At 57.5% G+C, this 18,623-nt stretch overlaps 6 protein-coding genes across 6 annotated transcripts; 3 read left to right on the top strand and 3 right to left on the bottom strand.

Annotated features, from left to right (window-relative positions):
- Nucleotides 1-348: 348 nt before the first annotated feature.
- On the top strand, nucleotides 349-1,408 carry ACRALDRAFT_2044912 (uncharacterized protein; the record flags this gene model as incomplete). Its single annotated transcript, XM_071021476.1, has 4 exons — nucleotides 349-382; nucleotides 454-522; nucleotides 618-945; nucleotides 1,030-1,408. 4 exons carry the CDS (start codon nucleotides 349-351, stop codon nucleotides 1,406-1,408), a joined length of 810 nt encoding a protein of 269 aa, XP_070871123.1.
- Nucleotides 1,409-2,497: 1,089 nt separating this feature from the next.
- On the bottom strand, nucleotides 2,498-5,083 carry ACRALDRAFT_1058881 (glycoside hydrolase family 47 protein; the record flags this gene model as incomplete). The annotated part of the gene is made up of 2 exons (XM_071015959.1): nucleotides 2,498-2,792; nucleotides 2,880-5,083. 2 exons carry the CDS (start codon nucleotides 5,081-5,083, stop codon nucleotides 2,498-2,500), a joined length of 2,499 nt encoding a protein of 832 aa, XP_070871122.1.
- A 687-nt stretch (nucleotides 5,084-5,770) lies between these two features.
- On the top strand, nucleotides 5,771-6,819 carry ACRALDRAFT_213571 (uncharacterized protein; the record flags this gene model as incomplete). The annotated part of the gene is made up of 8 exons (XM_071024100.1): nucleotides 5,771-5,790; nucleotides 5,865-6,005; nucleotides 6,043-6,063; nucleotides 6,113-6,202; nucleotides 6,244-6,275; nucleotides 6,307-6,384; nucleotides 6,446-6,548; nucleotides 6,636-6,819. 8 exons carry the CDS (start codon nucleotides 5,771-5,773, stop codon nucleotides 6,817-6,819), a joined length of 669 nt encoding a protein of 222 aa, XP_070871121.1.
- A 101-nt stretch (nucleotides 6,820-6,920) lies between these two features.
- On the bottom strand, nucleotides 6,921-11,805 carry ACRALDRAFT_2114144 (uncharacterized protein; the record flags this gene model as incomplete). Its single annotated transcript, XM_071023664.1, has 2 exons — nucleotides 6,921-7,044; nucleotides 7,139-11,805. Coding segments are annotated over 2 exons (4,791 nt in total), but the record flags the coding sequence as incomplete, so codon positions are not given.
- Nucleotides 11,806-13,781: 1,976 nt separating this feature from the next.
- Nucleotides 13,782-16,711, bottom strand: ACRALDRAFT_1066157 (glycoside hydrolase family 5 protein). Its single transcript, XM_071017290.1, has 3 exons — nucleotides 16,171-16,711; nucleotides 14,859-16,109; nucleotides 13,782-14,792 (listed from the first exon to the last, which is right to left on the bottom strand). Exons 1-3 carry the CDS (start codon nucleotides 16,552-16,554, stop codon nucleotides 14,124-14,126), a joined length of 2,304 nt encoding a protein of 767 aa, XP_070871119.1. The 5' UTR covers nucleotides 16,555-16,711; the 3' UTR covers nucleotides 13,782-14,123.
- A 1,259-nt stretch (nucleotides 16,712-17,970) lies between these two features.
- Nucleotides 17,971-18,597, top strand: ACRALDRAFT_213567 (uncharacterized protein; the record flags this gene model as incomplete). Its single annotated transcript, XM_071024099.1, has 5 exons — nucleotides 17,971-18,033; nucleotides 18,068-18,279; nucleotides 18,321-18,407; nucleotides 18,445-18,547; nucleotides 18,586-18,597. 5 exons carry the CDS (start codon nucleotides 17,971-17,973, stop codon nucleotides 18,595-18,597), a joined length of 477 nt encoding a protein of 158 aa, XP_070871118.1.
- Between the last annotated feature and the right edge of the window lie 26 nt (nucleotides 18,598-18,623).

Genomic DNA, 18,623 nt, shown 5'->3' with positions numbered 1-18,623 from the left:
GTCCCGAATTCCTCGCGGTGCTTCCATCGTGCCTCTTTCTCCCCCAACACTCTTCTCGACCCGAGACAACCTCATTCCAACGCCGCGCCATCAGGACCTCGAGGCTCCTCTCTGCCTATACCCAAGCCGATCTTGGGTCTTCCCGATTCGGCCTCCCCCTAAGACCGCAGCCTTGAACCTCGATAGCAGCGTCTTGACGCTGAGAGCCGCAGGAGAACCCTACCGTCGCTCCGAAGCACGGAGGACGGGAGAGGGCGCGCACCAAAGAATCAGCTCGAGACCTCGGCCTCGAGAGAAAGAAAGAATATAGAAAAACCACGGGAGAGCTGTAGAATCTGAGACGCAGCCATGTCGGCAGCAAATTTCAAAGTGGGGTTGTATCGTGAGTTGATGCATTCCTCCCATCATCCCACGTGGATTTCATTCATGGAGTACTGACCGGCTTTTGCGCAGGGTTGGTGCCGTTTCTGGGCTATCATCATGTACTGATGATTCTCATTGCCATTACGATAATACTATTATGTGAGTTCCCGTCGTGGGTCGTGAGAACACCACCCCTTTCGTCAAGGAAAGGGAAAGGAAGACGAACGTTCCGCTAACACAGCGACCGCCCTCAGCCCTCCTGCTCGCCGGCTGCTCATCATCGTCACCGCTCATCCCCAACATCTTCCTCCTGTCCATGTATTACGAAAAGTACGAAGCCACGCCCAGCACAGCGCAAGTCGACTACAACGTGCACAACGCCATCGGCAACATCGTGGGGGACGCCCGCCTCGCCACCCGCGTGGGATACTTTGGCATCTGCATCAGCCCCGACGGCGGCAGCTGGCTATGCAGTAACAATGCGACTGCTCTCGCCAAGGAGATTTCCGTCGACCAGGATCCTCTCAACCTCATCTGGCTCGCCAGCGAATTCAAGGACATGGTTGTCTTTCCTTATTTGATGTACGTTGCACAAGCTGAACCTTTTCTCACTGCCTTGCTTTTTTCTACGCAGTTAAGAAAGGACTAACCAGAGGGGTGTTCTAGCATCATCGCCATCATCTTCGCATTCATCTGCTTCCTCCTCCTCGCCACCTTCCCCGGCTGGCACGACGAAGAGGGGCACGACGGTTCCGACCGCGAAGTCAAGCCCTTTCCCTCGCGGCCCGTCTCCCAGGTGGCCCTCGCCATCATCTTCATCGCCTCCATCTTCATCCTCGTCTCGGTGCTGTGGCAGCACACCGCCTCGGTCGGCGCCTCCGTCATCGCAAAGGACTTTGGCAACGGGTCCGTCCGTTCCGGCGTCGGGACCTCCGCCATGGTCCTCGGCTGGTTCAGCTTTGCCCTCCTCATCATCGTCACCATTGGCTTGCTCGTCATGATCCTGTCTATCCGCGTCCTCACCGAGCTGGTGGACAGGGATTGATGGGGAGGAAAACAAGAGGGAAATACCTTTCCCACGGAGCAATGACTGTACGAAATAAGCGAGAAAAGAAACACCGCAAGGAACGAACGTGTTTGGCCGAGAATATACCAGAGATAACCGGAGGTGGGCGAGTGTCGAGAAGCCCCTTGTGTCATGGAGCGATACGCGCCACGACGGAGAGGAAAAGGGTGCGAAAGGAAGACGACCTGGATGACAAACGACCAGTAACCATGACACCCCCGAGGAGCATGAGCAAAGTGGCAGAGATAAAACGGTATATGGGCATTGGAGTTTTTTGCGTCAAATTATTTTGCATTTTCGATCTGTTTTACACCATGTTTGTTATCTTGCTTGCTTCTGCTTCGGGTGAGGGAAGATTGTCATTTATAGTATTCCCTTTCCTAATCGTTCTTATCGTCTCTCTCCAGACGTCACGCTGCGTGGTCTACGGAGCGAAGAATAGAGCAAAGGGAGGGTAGCATGCGTTTGGGGTTTTTGTTCTCATTTTCGTCGCCTATTAGCGCATTGGTCCGCCATCGTCTCGTCGCTTGGCTGCGACGGGGCGGGGATGGATGAGAAACAGCGGAAGCAACGTCAAAACTCGAGACATATGACTGGCTTTGATTTGGATGGCGGGACAACACGATATGATACCACTGTGTCGTCAACTACAAACAACAAGGGACCCAGATGCCGTGAGTGACTGACCTTTGAATGCGCATCCCAAGTCCATTGGATCCAGGAGGTGAAATCGCTAGTGATATAGAAATGCTTCATGTTTGATAGTCGCCTGCGTGTCTGGACATGTCAAGATAGATATCTTCACCATACAATAGATGTTTGTGAAACGCCTGAAAAATGTCTTGCGAAACGCCTAATGCAAAAATAGCTCAGTTGTGAGATGGAGAAGGAACTCCATGGCTTCCCAATGCCCCTAAACGCCTGTCGTCTGAATATAGAATCCCCTCCTCAATGCTTCGTTCGTTGCTCGTTCCGCCTTGCTCTCATGCCACATGACTTTCCGTGACTTTTCACATCGTCGCAGGTGTATATGTCGTCACTGCTTTACGAAATCTCGCTCCATCCTTCCTAGGACGGCCTCCGGAAAGGATGGGCCTCCGTGTTGAGCACCCATTCATCCAGGCTGATGACGTCGGGCGTGGTGTATAGTAGATAATAGTACTTGAGCGTCTCGGCGAGCCAGAAGCTCTCCATGTTGTCCACCATGCGGGGCTTCGGGTCAAGAACGCCGTCGACTGCGCTGGCGCCGGTTTCGGTGCGCGTGGCCTTGAGTACGGCCTCGAACATGCGCCAGCCCTTTTCCTGCCAGACGGGATCGCCCGTGATGCGGTACATGTACCAGACCGACTCGATGGCCTCGGGTCTGCGAGTTTTTTGTGTTAGTCGAGCTCGGAAGATGAACGATATGTAAATTGTAATGATAACGTCGCCATGCAGTGGAGTGGCTTACCGTAGAATATAACGCTTGTCATTGACAGTCGCAAAGCCAGGCGGGATGCGTTCGGTCTGAATCTTGTTCCGCACGTACTCCTCGTGTGACATGGGCTTTGGGTCGGGACGCTCCGGAATGCTGGCGATCGGTACCTGGGCTTTAGCGCCCTGCGCCCGTCCCCTGCCGCTGTCCTCGGCCAGGGCGGCTTCTGCGCTTCTCCGCTCGGCATCGTCCTGCTGCTGCTGCTCCTCCTTCTTTCTCTGCCTCTCCTCCCAATCCAAAAGGTTCCTGTTCCGCGTGGTGGCCATGGGGTCCAGGTGTTGCCACCATACCGTTTCGTTGAACGTGCACGTCTCCATCGAGTCGCAGGGGACCAGGGTGGCGCTCTCGGGCATGATGCCGGATGCGGTCGACTCGTAGGCCCAGACACAGCCATCGGCCAGTTTGAGGGCAATCTCGACATCTTCGGGCCGCTCATATATCTTGCCTCCGAGTCCGAACATGCCGCCGAGGAAGCAGGCGAGATGCGTGGCCTCGTAAATGTGCTGCGGTTCTTCGCCCGACGTTGTTATTACCTTGCCTGTAAACAGCACATCCCTGTCATCGAGGGTCATGGGTCGATAGAGCAGCCACTCCTTGGTGGCTTCGATGGTGTTGATATGCAGGTCTCTGTAGTCCGGCTCCAGCCCGCCCAGTACCAGGTCCTGCTTGGAAAAGTACTCGTAGGCCGAATCCTGGCTGCCGCCCAAGCTGTACTGGTAGTAGCCGTAACCTTCGGGCACGATGCCTTGCTCGACGCATGCCCACAGGGCGGCCCGGCCGTCTGTACCGTGGGGGGAAGCGCTGTTCCCCACCGGGAGAGGGAGGTCCCTCTTGGAGAGTCTCTGCTTATTATGGCCACCCGGAGGAGGTATGCGGTCGGGCTGTGCCTCGGCCTGTAGGCGTGCCTTCTCACTGAGGGCCATGGCATGGGCACGTTCGGCGGTGGCCGTCTTATTGCAGCCGGAAACGTCGAGCTTCTCGGGGAAGAGACCGGGAATGGAGGTGCCGCGGTCTTGGAGATCCCGGAGAGCGTTGGTGACGCGGGCGATGGCGTCGTAGTACTTGTTCTCGCCGGTGAGCTGGGCGAGGCGGGTAAACTCCATGGAGAGACTGGCCAGCTCGGCGACGCTTGCGCTCCCTGCGCGGTGTGGCTGGGAGGCATAGTCGGGCATCCAGTTGTAGTAGAGGATGGGCATGCGGTTCGGGGTGTCGAAGGCGCCCATGAGGATCTCGGCGAGTTCGACGGCCTTTTCGAGCAGCACGGGGTAGTTGCCCTGGTGTCCGCCGCTGACGTCGTAAGCGGCGAGGAGCCCGCCGAGGTAGCGAATGGTGGTCTCGAAGACGGGTATGTCCCTGCGTTTGGGGGTGTAGGTGAAGTCGATGTCCCTCACGGCCTCGGTTGCCTCGTCAAACTCGTCCCGCAAGCCCATGATCCACAGGGTGTCAAGAGAATCGACCAGGGTGGCGGCCCAGCCGCAGAAGGGGTCGCGAAACATCCTGCTGACCGGGGTCAATTCGTCGTGCATCCAGGCGTACTGGCGGTAGCCATCCCAGGCTCTCTTCGTCTCGGCCTTGACCAGGGCCAGGCGCTTCTCCCGCTTCTCCTTGTCCGCCGGCGACTCGCGACCAAAGTCGTGCTGAATCTTGGGGAACTGCCTCGGCGGGTCGGTGGGCAGGGGAATGATGGACTCGGTGGGGACGGGGAAGTGCTCGGGCTGCTTGCGCCAGTGGACTATGGAGGCGGGTTTGGGCACACCGCCGCCGTCGACGACGACGACACCGTCTGGTAGGCGGCCAGGCGGGTTCTTGGCACGTACGGTGTCGTCTTGGTCGGGGCTGTGAGGTTCGGAATCCACGGGAGCCTCCGGTTTCGGGGTGACGACTGGATTGAGGTCGGGAATAGGAGCTGGCGGGATCTCATTTGGGACTGGTGGTGGTACATGACCCGGCCCGTGGTCTTCGTTCTGACGGTAATGGTCTTCGAGCTCATGTTGCGAGTGTGATGCTTGCCCTGGCATTGAAGGAGGGCCGTTGGCGTCAGGGTCTTTGAGAGAAACGCCATGCCGAAGGCCAGCGGTGTAGGCACGGTGATCCCACTGGGAATTGAACATGAGGCGGTACAGCATGACGACCATGACGGCCGTCATGATGAGGACGAGACGACTGCGCCTGCGAATCATCTTGGCTGTGAAGCCGCGATAGGTTTAAAAATAAAAAATGGACGTATGTTCCGTTTACCGGGCGAGTGGTGAGTAGACAAGGGGTTCAGATCGCTGTGCGGCGTTCGACGTCGGGATCGTCGGTCGACGGTCGATCACGCTGCAGGGCATCGGGTACTGGACCCAGTGAGGTCCAAAGGACGGACGGAAAACGACAAACCAACGACGACTACCTGGAGGTCATTCTGTTCGGTGGTTTGATCGATAGAAACGCCAATCCCGTCGTAGTAGTAATAGTCGTGTATTGCCCAGGAGATGGTTGAGGCGTGGAAGAAAATTAGAAAGATGTCTTCAAGGACATGTGTACGAAGTACCTACTGAATCGGTATGAGCAAGGGCGACTGTGCAGTAGCTTCCATTTTGGGGGACCGGTGGGGATGGAGGCCAATGAAATTCCCGCTTTCTGCTGATAGTGCTGGGGCAGGTGCGACCTGAGTAGCTTGGCCCAGATCCCTCGGCAAGCGCAAAGATGTCGCCAGGATGCCAAGACGGTCTAAAATGGGCCAGGCACGATAGGTACAAGGTACATCGCGTGCAGAACCGGATACTTTCCCCGCACTGTACCGGACTCTCTTTTCCTTCATTTTTTCCCTCCTACCCTCTGTGCGTGGACACACAGGTACGGTAAAGTAACCCAGTTTGCAGGACATGGCTGTACAATGTAAAATGTACTTAGAAACCTCTGACCCAAGAGACCTCACAACGCTTAGTAAAAGACTCTCATTGTACCGCACCCACCAAGTCTGGCCTCCGACTCGCAAGTCCCCACTTGGACCCTAAACGGGCACGGCCCCCCTGAGCTACTCCGTACATTCCGACCGGACCCTTATCCGCTAGCTCGCTACGTCGGACGAAACGGTAACTCTTCGCCCGGCGAAGCTCAGTGGACCCAGCTCGCTCGTTGTATTCGTACGTTGTAGGTATGAGTACGTTGTACCCAAGTCAGTACCTACCGATTGACTTACGAATAGGTACCTACCGGTATTCTAGAAGCCAGGCGGTCGTGTCGTTGACTCCCCCGGATGCTTCCTCTGACATGTTTCTCCATCAACCATCCGTTACGCAACCACGGACTGCAAGGTGACGGTTCCGTCTTGCGTCCCTCTCACTACAATGACAAGTGAGCCCGTGACTTGGCTGCAGCATCAGCTCTGTGGTGTCTGTGTACTGGTGGAAACCACGAGTCTGGATAATCCCGTCGGACCGTGATCCTCCATCACCATTCTTCTCCACCGCACTGGGGTTACACGGCACCTTGGCATGTCATGCTCATAATAGTCTACTATTCATAATAAGTGACAAAGTGTCACACGCTGGCATCAGTTGATGGTTCCTGTCCCCTCTGCTCCGAGACGAACCGTTACGCCAATCTAGCACACCGACAGCTAGTTCATTGCAAAAGGACACACCTCTTCCAACGAGCCATGTAATGCCTAGCTATTATGTACTACTCTGGTCTACGCTGCCTCTCCATACATCATACAGATTTTGTCTTCCAAATGTCCAACCCAAGCGCCTATTGCTCAGACGGCGTGTTGGCAACCAGCACCAACCAGCACTCGCTTCACCCTACGCTGGGACTGTCTGTCGAATGGTTTGCAACTATCGCGGCAACCTCTTGGACGCCCCAGTTCCCGCGCAAACACCAGAACCGCAACGAAAAATCCCCTTGTACGTCTCGTGATGAGATGGAATAGGATAGAGTCAGATGGGCGCCGCGGCCGTGCAACAGCCACATATATAAGTCCGTACACACCCTCTATGCCCCCACCTTCCCTCAAACCAAGGCGAGCGTCCTCTAAAAGTCCCGGCCCCGGATTTTGGCGTAGAGCACCGTGTCGTAAAAGTTGTAGTTCGGGTCCATGTCGCAGAACGGGTGTTGCGAGAGGAGCACGTCGGCTGTCGGCCGCTCATGCGGGTTGCTAGAGAAGTGCCAGACATGTCAGCTAGTCCATCTCATCGACTGCTCGCAGGCAACTGGGAAGGATGAAAAGGAAAAGGGGCAGGGGCACCTACACAGTAAAGCAATCCCAAATAAAGGAGAGCGCCAGCGGACTGACCGTCGCCCGCACCTCGTCCGGGATAGGCGGCGTCTCCCTGTTGGCAATCTTGTAAATCGCACCCACCGCCTCCTCCTTGCTCCACGGCCGCCGGCCCTCAAACATCTCGAGCACCACGCACCCCAGGCTCCAAATGTCCACCTTGGCGCTGTACCCTTTCCCCTCGGACCGCACCACCTCGGGCGCCATCCAAAACACCGACCCCTGCATCGAGTTGCTCTTGTCGTTGCCGTAAATGTTGTCCGTCTTCTTCGAGATGCCAAAGTCGGAAATCTTGCACGTCCCGTCCAGGTCCAGCAGGATATTGTCCGCCTTGAGGTCGCGGTGCAGGATGCCCTCCCGGTGCAGGTACGCCAGCCCGTTCAGAATCTGCCGCGTCAGCGACGACACCACCGACTCCTCAAACTTGCCGTGCTTCCGCAGGCACGACCCGATGCTCCCGCCCGAGATGTACTCGAGGAAGATGCTGATGGACGTCTCCTTGCGCTCGCACCCGAGGTACTGCACAATGTTGTCGTGGTCCAGGTGCTGCATCGTCTCAATCTCCTGGTCCAGCGCCGCCACCAGCTCCCGCATCTTCTCCTTGTCGCCCCCCGCCGCCTTGGGGTTGACCTCCACCTCCTTCACCGCCAGGAATTCGCCCGTCGTCGCGTTCATCCCCAGGTACACCCGCCCGTACGTGCCCTTGCCGATCAGCTGGCCCTTGAACCACCGGAACGTCGTCTGTCGCTTCGGCAGGTATTCCTGCGGCAGCGGCGGCATCACCATGCTACCGCGCTGGTCCGGTCGGATCTGCACAATGTTGGCGTTGAACATCTTGGTGCTCTTCCTCCGCATCAGCGTGCTGGCCGCCGTGCCCGGTCCGACCGACCGCTGCGAGGCCGTCGTCAGCCGCTTGTGCGCTTCGTGCGCGCCACGAGCCACTTCACGGATCGACTTCATCCGCCCAAGTCCACCACCACCACCCGCCTTGCGCGTGTTCCTCTGTGCGACGCTGTCGATGGTGCTCGTCGGCCGTTCCAGTGCCTTGAGCGTCGACTCGTCCGACCCCAACGTGTCGTTGTCGTTGTAGACGGCCGAGATGCTGGTCGAGTTCAGAGGACCCGACGAGCTGGACGGTCCAGCCGAAGACGCAACGGCTTCTTTCTCCTTGGCGTCGTCGGATGAGGGACCCGCTCCTGCCGCCGCGGCGGCCCCTTCGGCGGGACCCACCTCGTCAAGTCCCGGCTGGTCGAGAACTGGCTGGTCCAGATCCAAGTTGGGAAAAAAGTCGTCCAGGTTGTTAATGAGTGCTTCCGCCGTCGGCCGGTTGGCCCACACGTCCTTCTCCACGAACGACTTGCGTCGGCCGAGCTTGACGTCCTCCGTCTCCCAGTTATCGGAGCCCGGCGTAATCGGTGTCCGCCGGGAGCTGCGACCGCTGCGTGGGCTCGTCAATTCTTCCTCTTCCCCATCTCCCGCCTGATTGGACCCCGGGCTGCCTCGCTGGGGCGACGAGAATGACACCGACAAGGTCTTTCTCGACCTTGTCGTGTTCACCGTCAAAGTCGGGCGCTTGGGGCTGGTGTCAGCTGCGCCGCCGCCGCTCCCGGAGCTTCGACCGGCCTGTTTATTGTTCTTGCGCGCTGAAATGGGGACGGCGAAGAGCCCGTCATCGGAATCGTCTTCGGAGGAATCCTCATCAGAAGGCTGAGGTTGGCGTGCGGGGCTCGAGAAACTGACGGCCGTTTCCTCAAAGTCAAAGTCGGGCCCGTACGACTTGCGACGACCAGGTGGGCCCATCTGTTGAGCCGACGGTGGCGGCCTGCTGTCAGGGCTCAGCTGGCGGTTACTTGTAGACGCTCCCGGCTGTGCAATCGCTCCAAGACCTCGACCCATGGAAGCGAACGCCGCGCCGATGCTGGTGCCGATGGCCGGGCTCGATGATTTCCATTCGCTCTTGCCGGGATTCTCCCGATCCTCTTCGCTCAATGTCGCGGGCCGGCGTAGGTTATCCAGCCCGTTCGCGGAGCGCTGCGGGCGATGACCACCTCCCTTCTTGCTCAGGGAATTGGCTTTGATCAGGGTGGCCGAGGGGTCGCTGGGCGGTGCCGGCGGTTTCCGTACCGGGAAGAGGTGATCCGGCTTCTTCTCCTCGTAGGGCGACTGGCGAGGTTGGTCAAAGTCGACGCTTCGCCCCGCAATGCCGTAGCCGCCGATGACCTCGGGCGCGTGGGCTGCACTGTCCCTCATATCCGCCGCCTGCCGCCGCTTGGCCAGGTACTCCTTCTGCTTCCGCTCCATCTCGGCGCGGTAACGGCTGGACTCCTGCCCTCCTCCGTCGACATTGTCGCCGGTAAGGGTGTCGGGTCTTGCGCTGGGAGGGGACGAACTCGATCTCGCCCGGGAACCGTTGATGCGATCGGACGCATCACCTTCATCGAGGGGCTCGCCCGGGGTCAGCGACGCAGGGAAACCGTTCCCGTTCGCGGTGAGCCCACCCTGTAAGCCGAATCCCGCGGGCCGGACGTACAATTTGAGCGACCCGACCGAGTCAGCCTTGTGACGCTTCTGCGCAAGAAGCTTCTGGTCATCCAGGGCCTCGTCGTGATCGAACTTGCCGAGCTCCGTCGCAAAGAACTGCGCGTTCTGGGCATCCGTCAAGCCGAGACCCGCACATACGATCTGACGAATGTCGGCGGGCGATTCGCCGTTGGTGATATCGCACATGCGGTAGTTCCAGCCATCCATGGTGGCGAGAACAAAGATCCTCTCTAACCGTGAGACGGGCGAAGAAACGCCCAGGACATCGCTGAAAGAGTGGAGATTGAAACTCGGGGAGGGCCGGATTTCCAGGGACGTCTCGCTCGCGTTGCCGGGCCCGGTCCCCGACTGCGCCTTGAAGCTGACGGCGGGCGAGTTGGGGGAGGAATCGGTGTCGGGGCTGAGGCCGATGACTTCGTCCTTTGCCTTCTTCTTTCTCAAGAAACCCAGGCCCAGGAAACTCCTGGAGTCCTTGGCCGAGGTGGAGGGCTCGGAGCCGCCGGCGGACCTGTCGCCGCCAGCAGAGTCGGGCGGCGACGTGCGGCTCGCGTCCATGGCCATGCGGCGGCTTTCGGTATCCTGGCTGACGGCGGCGGCGGCCATCTCATTCATGTCCATACCGCTACGGAAGAGCTGGGAGGCCTCTTGCGGAACACCGGAGCCGTAGCGCGCCGTGTTGGAGGAAAGCGAATCGACGCTATTCCTCGAACGATGACCAAACTTGGTCGAGTGCGGCGAGGCGGACGGATTTCCGTTCGTAGATTGACCAAAGAAGCCCTGAGGCTGGGGATTCGGGCTGGCCGGGCTTTCGGTCCGAGCCGTGGAAGGTTTGGCCGAGCCTTCCCCGTCGCTATCCACGTTGTTATAGAACGTTCCTCGGCTCGACTCGGAAGTAGTCGTGTTGTTCGTGTTGTCGGTCAGAACGGGCATCGTCTTGGATCTCGTCTGGGAGAAGCGTCGGCCGCCAAAACCGGGACCTGGTGCTTTGATGGCCGAGGTGCTGGGGGAATCGGTCGGGTCGGTCCCCGCGCTGGGCAGGTTGTTCCCGTGATTCAGCGACTCCTTTCGAGCATGAGAGGAAGATATGCGGGGGGTGTCGGCGGGCTTCCCGGTGACGATACTACGCACGAGGCGGCGCATCCTCTTTCCCTCTTCCCGTTCCCGGGACTGGTCCCATCCCGTGCCGCTGTTGGTGCATTCGAGGGCGAGCCTGGGATAGACCTGCTGGTGCATGATGCCGAAATTGCCGCGGCCGCCGTGACCCACGCCGAGCTCGAGGAAGCGAACGCCGTGCAGGTTGAGGGAGATGAAGGTCTGTTGCCAGTCTTTGGAGAAGTGGTTCGCGGCGAGCCAGAGGAGCACCTTGTCCATGGGCCAGTGCTGGGCCAGGTCGAAGGGAATGGTGGAGAAGGAGGCGGCGGAGGAGACGACGGGGGCGTCACGGGTATTGTCGCGCGTGTCGGTCGCACTGGAGGCCAGCCTATCCCGGGTGGCCGCATCGTCGGGCTGGGTGGTGTTCTTCAGAGCGTCCGTGTTACCCTGGCTGGCGGCAGGCCACAAGTTGAGGGCGGCAGCGTAACCTAGCGACTCGTCGAAGCCTCCCCCAAGGCCGGGGATGCCGACGCCCTCACCATAGGTGGTACCGTCGGGGATATAGGTGGCCGACATTTGTTCGCTCGGAGGCGGCGGCGGCGGGATGGCCAGGGTCGTGCCGGCAGCGACGTGGGCGTGGGACTTGGGGTTATAGGCCTGATGCTGGCCCGATGCTGAGGGAGGAGGGGGGGGATAACTGATGCCGCCGCGACTGTCGTACATGCGTCCAAAGGCGCCATGCCACGGGTGCTGCTGGTTCGGAGGCGGGCCTGGAGGAGGTGGGATGATTATTGGCCCTCCCCCGGTGCCGCCAGGTGCGGGCGGATACCTCGGCGGGGGTGGAGGGGGGAGGGACACGAGGTTGTTGCTGAGTTGACTGGGCATGGGTGGCGGGGGTGGGAAGGGAAACGGCCTCGAGGGGTCGCTCCCCGACATGTGACGTTGTCCTCCTTGATACATTATGGGTAGATGGGGAGGAAGGATGAGGTGTATTTTATTGTAGTCCAGGCAGATCCCGTGCTGCGTGGCCTTTTCGAGAGGAGGGTTGGAAATTGGACGCCGGCGTATCGTATATAATGGTGGTAAATCGGATTTGGTGCAGTGACGAGAGTACAACGTAAACAAAAGTGGGCGACGAGGGTCTCGGTCTGTCGTACGGAGTAGACGATGTCGTTAGATGGACGAGGTGATTTGGGTTGCACGTCCCAGGTCACATTGCCCAAGATTGGGACAGGACAGGCCTCAGACAGCCGTCATCGCTGTGAGCCTCGTAGGCACTCTCAGACCAGGTCGTGTATGGCTATATCCTATGCCTGTTCCCTTGGTTCGGCATACGTCGAGGTAAAAAGACATGCGATGTGTCGTGGTACCTAATGTCGAAACTGGCTGGCTCTGGGGTTCAACACCGAGTCAGTTTTTGTCGGACAGGTTGGGAAGTGAAAAGGTTGGGGTTTGGAATGGCCTCGGTCGGAAGGGGGGTCGAGTAGGAGAGATGCACGAAGACGGTGTTCGTTCAATCGTCGGGTTGGCCAAGGTTGAATGGAAGTAGTGTCGAGAGAGGGAGAGGGAGAAAGGGAAAGTGGATGCAGGGGCTACTTCGTACGTACGTTGTTGTACAGTATGAGGTGGTGCGTGCTGGAGACCTGGACCTGGCTGGCGGCCCTGAATAAAGATGCAGGGTGGGCGGCAAGGTCGCAAGGGCCATTCGGCGGGTGTGGGTTGCTTGCTCAGCCAGGCCCAATGACGATGCCGGTAGGTCTGCCTGGCGCCCCCTCTTGGGTATAGACTACGATGGAATCGTAAAACTGCCGCCCTGTTGTCTGTTTGCCTGGCTTTGTTCTTCTCTGCTGGAAGATCTCTTTGCTGGAAGAGTCAATATATCGAAGCACGGACAGAAGAAGCATCAGGCAAGCAAGCACCTGTCGGCCACCGCCTTCTCTATGCATCCATCCCTCGATACCTGTGAGTCGAGCACCAGGCAATGCCGGAATCCCTTGTCCCTTGTCCGTTGCCTTGTGCTTGCTTTGTTGGATATGTCCCTCGCATCTCGACGCTATAGGTCTCGGTATCGGGTAATTCTCGAGGGACGCCTCTGCTTTGTCTGGCTTCTCGGGAACGTCAGTCCTACAGTACAACGTACTTCGTTCTTGGCAGTGGATAAGCAAAGGACAGACGAGAGATCCCTGAACGGGGATCAAAGTGGGCTCTTGTGGTGACGGTCTAACGGTTTGGGGGGAAAGTTCGAGGCGGGGCTTGGGTTGCACAGAGCTGAGGAAAGAAACTCCACTGTGTGTACAGTACTTCTTACGTTGTACAGTGAGTCGGCAAAAGTGACAAATAGTTGTCCCACTTGATGTACCAACGTGTTCCTCGAATATGAGCCTTGGGTTTACGTATAAGTGATAAACGACGACTGCTATTATATAAGCCTTTAGTATATATCCTGGGAAGGATTTATATCTAGACTACTCTACTCGCGGTATTATAGAGGCAGATTGAATTATTCTGATTTTCGAAGTTAAGGGATAAGGTTATTAAAGGGGGCGGAGTCGAGTAAATACCTACTTCGATACTTGTGTCGAGTCACTATACTCCCTCTATAAACACTATGCTAGCGGCACCTGGGCAACTTCCAGTGCTGTAAAGATTTCCATATTTTCCGACCCTATCCACGATATTGTAAGTAAAGTATACGAGATATCACAACTTTCTGCTCAGTATCTACATATACGTTTCCATGTTTACGTACAAAGCAGTCGCAGTAAAACGGGCAGTACAGTGCTACAAGTCGTAACAGCTGCCTTATATAATCAAGTACCTAAACCTGCCGGCCGGAAGTGAAGACAGTATGTTTCACACCGTGTCATTTGATTCACCCGCATACGAGATACGAGGTACGGAGTAATTGTGAGACGCTTCTTCTACAGACACACGACAAAGCCTGCAGAAGCGCCAGCGCTTAATTCCCAAAAGTCGAAAGACGGCAGCAAGCCATTCTTGGTCGGATCATGTGCCATTCGGTGTTCTACTTCTTCTCGTGGTGACACAGCGCTCGAGTCGGGTCTCACGAGTGTTACAAGAAAATGAACCGGAAAATAATATTAAAGAACAAAGACAAACTTACTAATTGGCGACCGTCTCGTCAGTCTTTATACTCGCTGCGAGGACCATGCCATAAACCTGAAAACCCGTGTAATCACCCCGTCCAGCCCAACAATATTACATGCAGCAAAAGAAAATACTCAAAATGCAGACGCTACCAAGGGACAAGGACATAGAAAGCTAGCTCACTTCCCCTGACCGCCCATGCATGGCAACGGACCAACCTACATAAGATTGCACGCCCCATACTGCTGCCGGCATTGCTCCAAATACCCAGCATCTTCCGGCGACGGTTCCGGGACCGCATGCTTCCTCACCAAGCCGTTGACCTTCAACGTCTGCTCGCCCTCCCCATGCCACCACTTCAGCCTCTGTAGCGGCGGGCAGTCGGGCGCCTCCTCGTCCTCGTCCACGCTCAGCTCCCACTTGCCCGACGACACCTCGACGGCGCAGTCGTCCTTGGGGAAGTGGTACTCGGGCAGGAACACGACCGTCGGCGCATCGTCCGCGGGAGCCGCCTTGGCCTCGAGCCGCAGCTTGTACTCGCATTTCCGCAAGTCGAAGAAGCCCTCCACCACCCGGCCCGCCACGTTGACGGCCGTGGGCCGAATGTACGCCTCGGCGGCCCGGTACCCCGGCGTGTTGGAGAGTTCCGGGTCCTTCTGCGTCGGCGTGGACGAGATGGACGGGTTGGTCAGCGTGCGCTGCAGGTTCTCGGGCGTGACGGCGAGGTCGCCGTCGGGGACTTTGCCGGAGCTGGTCGATCTCTTGAGCTCTAGGGACGGGCTGGGGTCAACATTCGCGGGGACCGCCGACTCGGGGAGCAGATTGTCGTCCTGCGAGATGATGGAAAGGTCTTCGCCGTTCCATTGATCGCCACGCTCATGGTCGTTCTATAGTCTTGTCAGCGGAGGAGAAAAGAAAGATGATTTTGTGAGTACAAAGGAATGACTGCATACCGTTGTCATGTACAACCACAAACAGTAGCCTTCCATGCCAGACGCTTCTGCAGCGTAAAAGTTTGCATCGAGCGCCGCCGATTGGCTACTGTAGTCGCCCGTCTTGTAGGCGTGCTTGTCATCCATATCAAAAGGGATGCCAAACTCGGTCATGATGCAGGGATGGTTCCCCGTGCGCTCCTTGCCCTCCTTGTCCAAGGCCGCGTGTTGGTCTCGGAAGCAGTTCCGGATGGCCGTCTCTCCCACTTTGATGGCGAACGCCGGGCTCCAGTACCGGCCGCGCAGGTAGCCGACCACGTCGACGTTCCACAGCCGGTTCCATTTCTTGGTCATGAGCGTGATGCCGTCGTACCAGTGCGGCGAGTAGGCCATGTTCGGGTCGTCGTCCTCGGTGCCCTTGATCAGGGGCGGAAGCTCGAGCGTCGGGTACTGCAGGACCATGATGCAGTCCTTGTGGATGGCCCGGAGCGCTTGCTTGTAGTTCCGAAAGTGATTCATAAAGTAGGTCCGCGTCCACTCCGGGTAGTCCCATTCCTTGCCCGTCTCCGGGTCGTATCGGAAGTAGTCCTTGCGGAGCAGCGTGTCGGTGGCCGGGTCCCAGACGCCGTGTTGCGCCCAGACGCACTCGCCCAGCTTCCACCCTTCGTCCCGCGTCCACCCGTACCGCGAGTCGTCGTAGTCCTTGGGGAGCCATGTCGACTCGCCGTGGGGGTCGACCAGCGTGCTGCCCGTCTTGTACGGGCCCAGCTGCCCAATGTCGTATGTGTCGATTTCGCACGCTCGCCCGGACCCGGTCAGGATACATTGCCAGAACGTCGGCGCGGTGCCCTTTTTCATGTTCTGCTCCGGGGTGAGCTTTTCCACGTCCTTGCACCCCGTGATGCCGCGGCTCGGCTCGTTCATGCTCTCCCAGCCGATCACCACGTCGTTCTCGAGACCGCCGGCTTCGTGTATCCGCCTAGCCAAGTGTGCCACGGCTGCGATGAAGTGGCCCTGCAGGAAATCTTGAATGTTGACTCCGTTGATGATGCACTTGGGCGTCATGACGCGGCCGCTGAAGAACATGGCAAAGATGGTGGCGACAGCGAGGCGCCAGTAGTTGGAAGCCCAGATCATTTTCGGAAATTCGTCCGGCTTCGGGTAGGTATTGTGCACGAGGGCGGCTTCGGTCGCGGCGAAACTGTGAGGATTAAAACCACAGGCATAGATGGTCCACATGGGTGCACCTGATCCTCCGGTGAACCTAGACCACTGGAAGAAGTGAAATTGTGTCAGTGGGGAGAGCGTTTCAATCGTTCCAGCGCATACTCACCACGTCCTGGTGTGGATCCATGATCACATAAAAGCCATACCGCTTCGCCACTCTGAGTATGTCGATGGTGTTCTGTATAAAGGTCTCGTCGTAGCGGCCGGGCCCAGCAGCCTCGATGGCCTCCCATGTGAAGACGTAGCGGATGGTGTTGAAGCCCCAGCGACGTAGGCGAGAGAAGTGGGTGTGGGCGTCCTCCTTGGGGAACGGCCTAGTGTGGAAGGAAACATTATCGCCATCGAAGAAGTTTTCTACTTCGTGAGACGGTAGGTTCGGCTTGCTGGGTAGTTTCGCGTCGCCTGCGACGTTGATGCCCCGAAGGACGACGGTCCGGCCAGCTGCATCGCGGAACCGGCCATCCTCTATGGTTAATCTAAATTGGGACATAGCAAAGGCGTCAGTGGCCCAGGGGTATGCAATGCAAGAAATAAGAGGGACAAGCGAAAGCGTCGATAGCGAGGGTTAAGTTGTCTCTGGGGAAATAGAGTCAATAGGATGGCTTGGAAACGAAAGGACAAGTCGAGGGTTTGCGGTGATGAAGGAGCGTTGGCAAGTTGAGACTTGGAGCTAACGAACAAGATAAGATGAATGACGTCCAGGGGACCAGCAATCCCTGGCGCCAAGGTCGGGCCCTAGAAAGTCCGAGATCTGAGCGGGGAACCCGGTTCTGAATCACCGGTATGCTAAGGAAAGAGACGAAGTAGTGTACTTCGTAGGTACTGTACTTGCCTTGCCGTCTCCTTGGTCGTATTCGTATAGTGAGTGCCAGTTTACGAAGTACAGAGTAGGTAGGGACTCGGGAGCTCTCATCTCGTGTCACGTCACGCGTGAGCCGTTAAAGTGAAGTTGATTACGTAACCAGTACGTACCTGCGAAGCCGACTGGGAGTGGGGTTGGTCGTCTGGCTAATGTCAGTTTGTGGCTTGTGTCCTTGTCTTTGTTGGTGTGGCGCAGTAACCGGGCTATCGTACGAATAGGCAAAGGAATCCTCACATCCGCCTCCCACCCACGTACATCCTACATCGACTGCGACTGCATCGCGGTATCGGACCCTACACACCATCATGTCCAAGATGGCCAGAAATGAGCGCCCCCGTATAGTAAGGAGATCACCAGGATAGCGCTTGACGGTGCCCGTAGCCGTGCCTGCACCACTCATGCCCGCAGTTGCTCGGTAGTGGTCTCGATATGCAAGTCAGTCCCTTGCTCGTTGTTGACAGTGATTGCGCACAGGAATTGTACCGTTACACAAAAGAATTTCCCCTCCTCAGTGTGGCACACCTGGTGATTATATACCTTGTATCTAACACACCGCCAATCTGTAAAGGACAATCTTCGTGCGTATAGGTTGACTATATTCGGCTTCATCGCGTTCCATAGGGCTCACCCTGGATGCATCTTCCATCTACAGGGACGTTATAGGAACGTATCCCTCGTGGGCTCCGTCATAACTATAGAAGGGAACCCCTACTTAGTGTGTGTAGGTACTCCTGGGGTTATATAAGTCTGACCGGTGTAGAAAGTGACGCATGGTGCGACGCCCGAGTCACTCTGCCGACGATGACTTTCAGCGCCCACCTCTTCCTGTAGATATACGCTTCGTGCGGGGTCGGAGCTGGGAAAGGGGGAGGGGTCGGCGTCACCTGGCTGGTCTGGATGTCGTCGCATGGAGGGCCCCATGATCAGGCTCCTGAATTAGCCACTAAGAAGCGCTTGTCAAGCTGACAGTAGTGAGCTCGGAAGCTGCCCAGTCCTTATTGCCCATGTATATGGTGCCTAGATAAGGAGCATGGCTCCGGGTGAATGGCAACCTGGGCTAGATGGATGCCCCTCTGGATTACCTTTGAATTATACGCTAACAACAACGTGGACTGCAAGCGAACCAGAGCATTGACTGAAGATGGCTCCGCCCAGTGGACTGGATCGACTCTATCGGGCCATGATGAAGGCGCATCCGTTTGGCTACGCCCTATACAAACCAGTGCTGATGAGCAACTTACACCCAGGATCTTGTGGCTACTTTGACGACGCCGGTTTTTGGCATCACGCCTTCGACCTCGAAGACGTCAAGTCGAACCTCGTCGAAACAGACATCGACTGGGACCCAAAACTGTCCACGGGAGCAAAAAAGATCGACATGGGCATTTCACTAGGCCTTGGATAAGATTCTGCCTGATGATCAAGGCGCGGAATCTGCTGGCTTTCGAGTCGACGACACCGCCGAAGCGCTTAATACGGTCGTGAGGCGCTTAAGGGACGAGTCTGGGAGCGACGGAGCGGCGGCTGCCGTTTGGGCTCCGTATATTCACTTTGGCGTCTGACCACAACCGTTGCATTGGATTGTAGGATGGAAATGTCCTTCATGGCGGCGACGCGGGGAGTTTAGAGTTCTGGTCAGCTCGTGTGTCACGTGTTGAGTCGCTGACGTGATTTTTGATTATATAACCACACTGTAA

Source organism: Sodiomyces alcalophilus (assembly GCF_042370955.1).
Source record: "Sodiomyces alcalophilus JCM 7366 unplaced genomic scaffold ACRALscaffold_10, whole genome shotgun sequence".
NCBI lineage: Eukaryota > Fungi > Ascomycota > Sordariomycetes > Glomerellales > Plectosphaerellaceae > Sodiomyces > Sodiomyces alcalophilus.
Note: the sequence above shows the minus strand (reverse complement) of the source record. Positions and strands in the feature narration are given on the sequence as shown.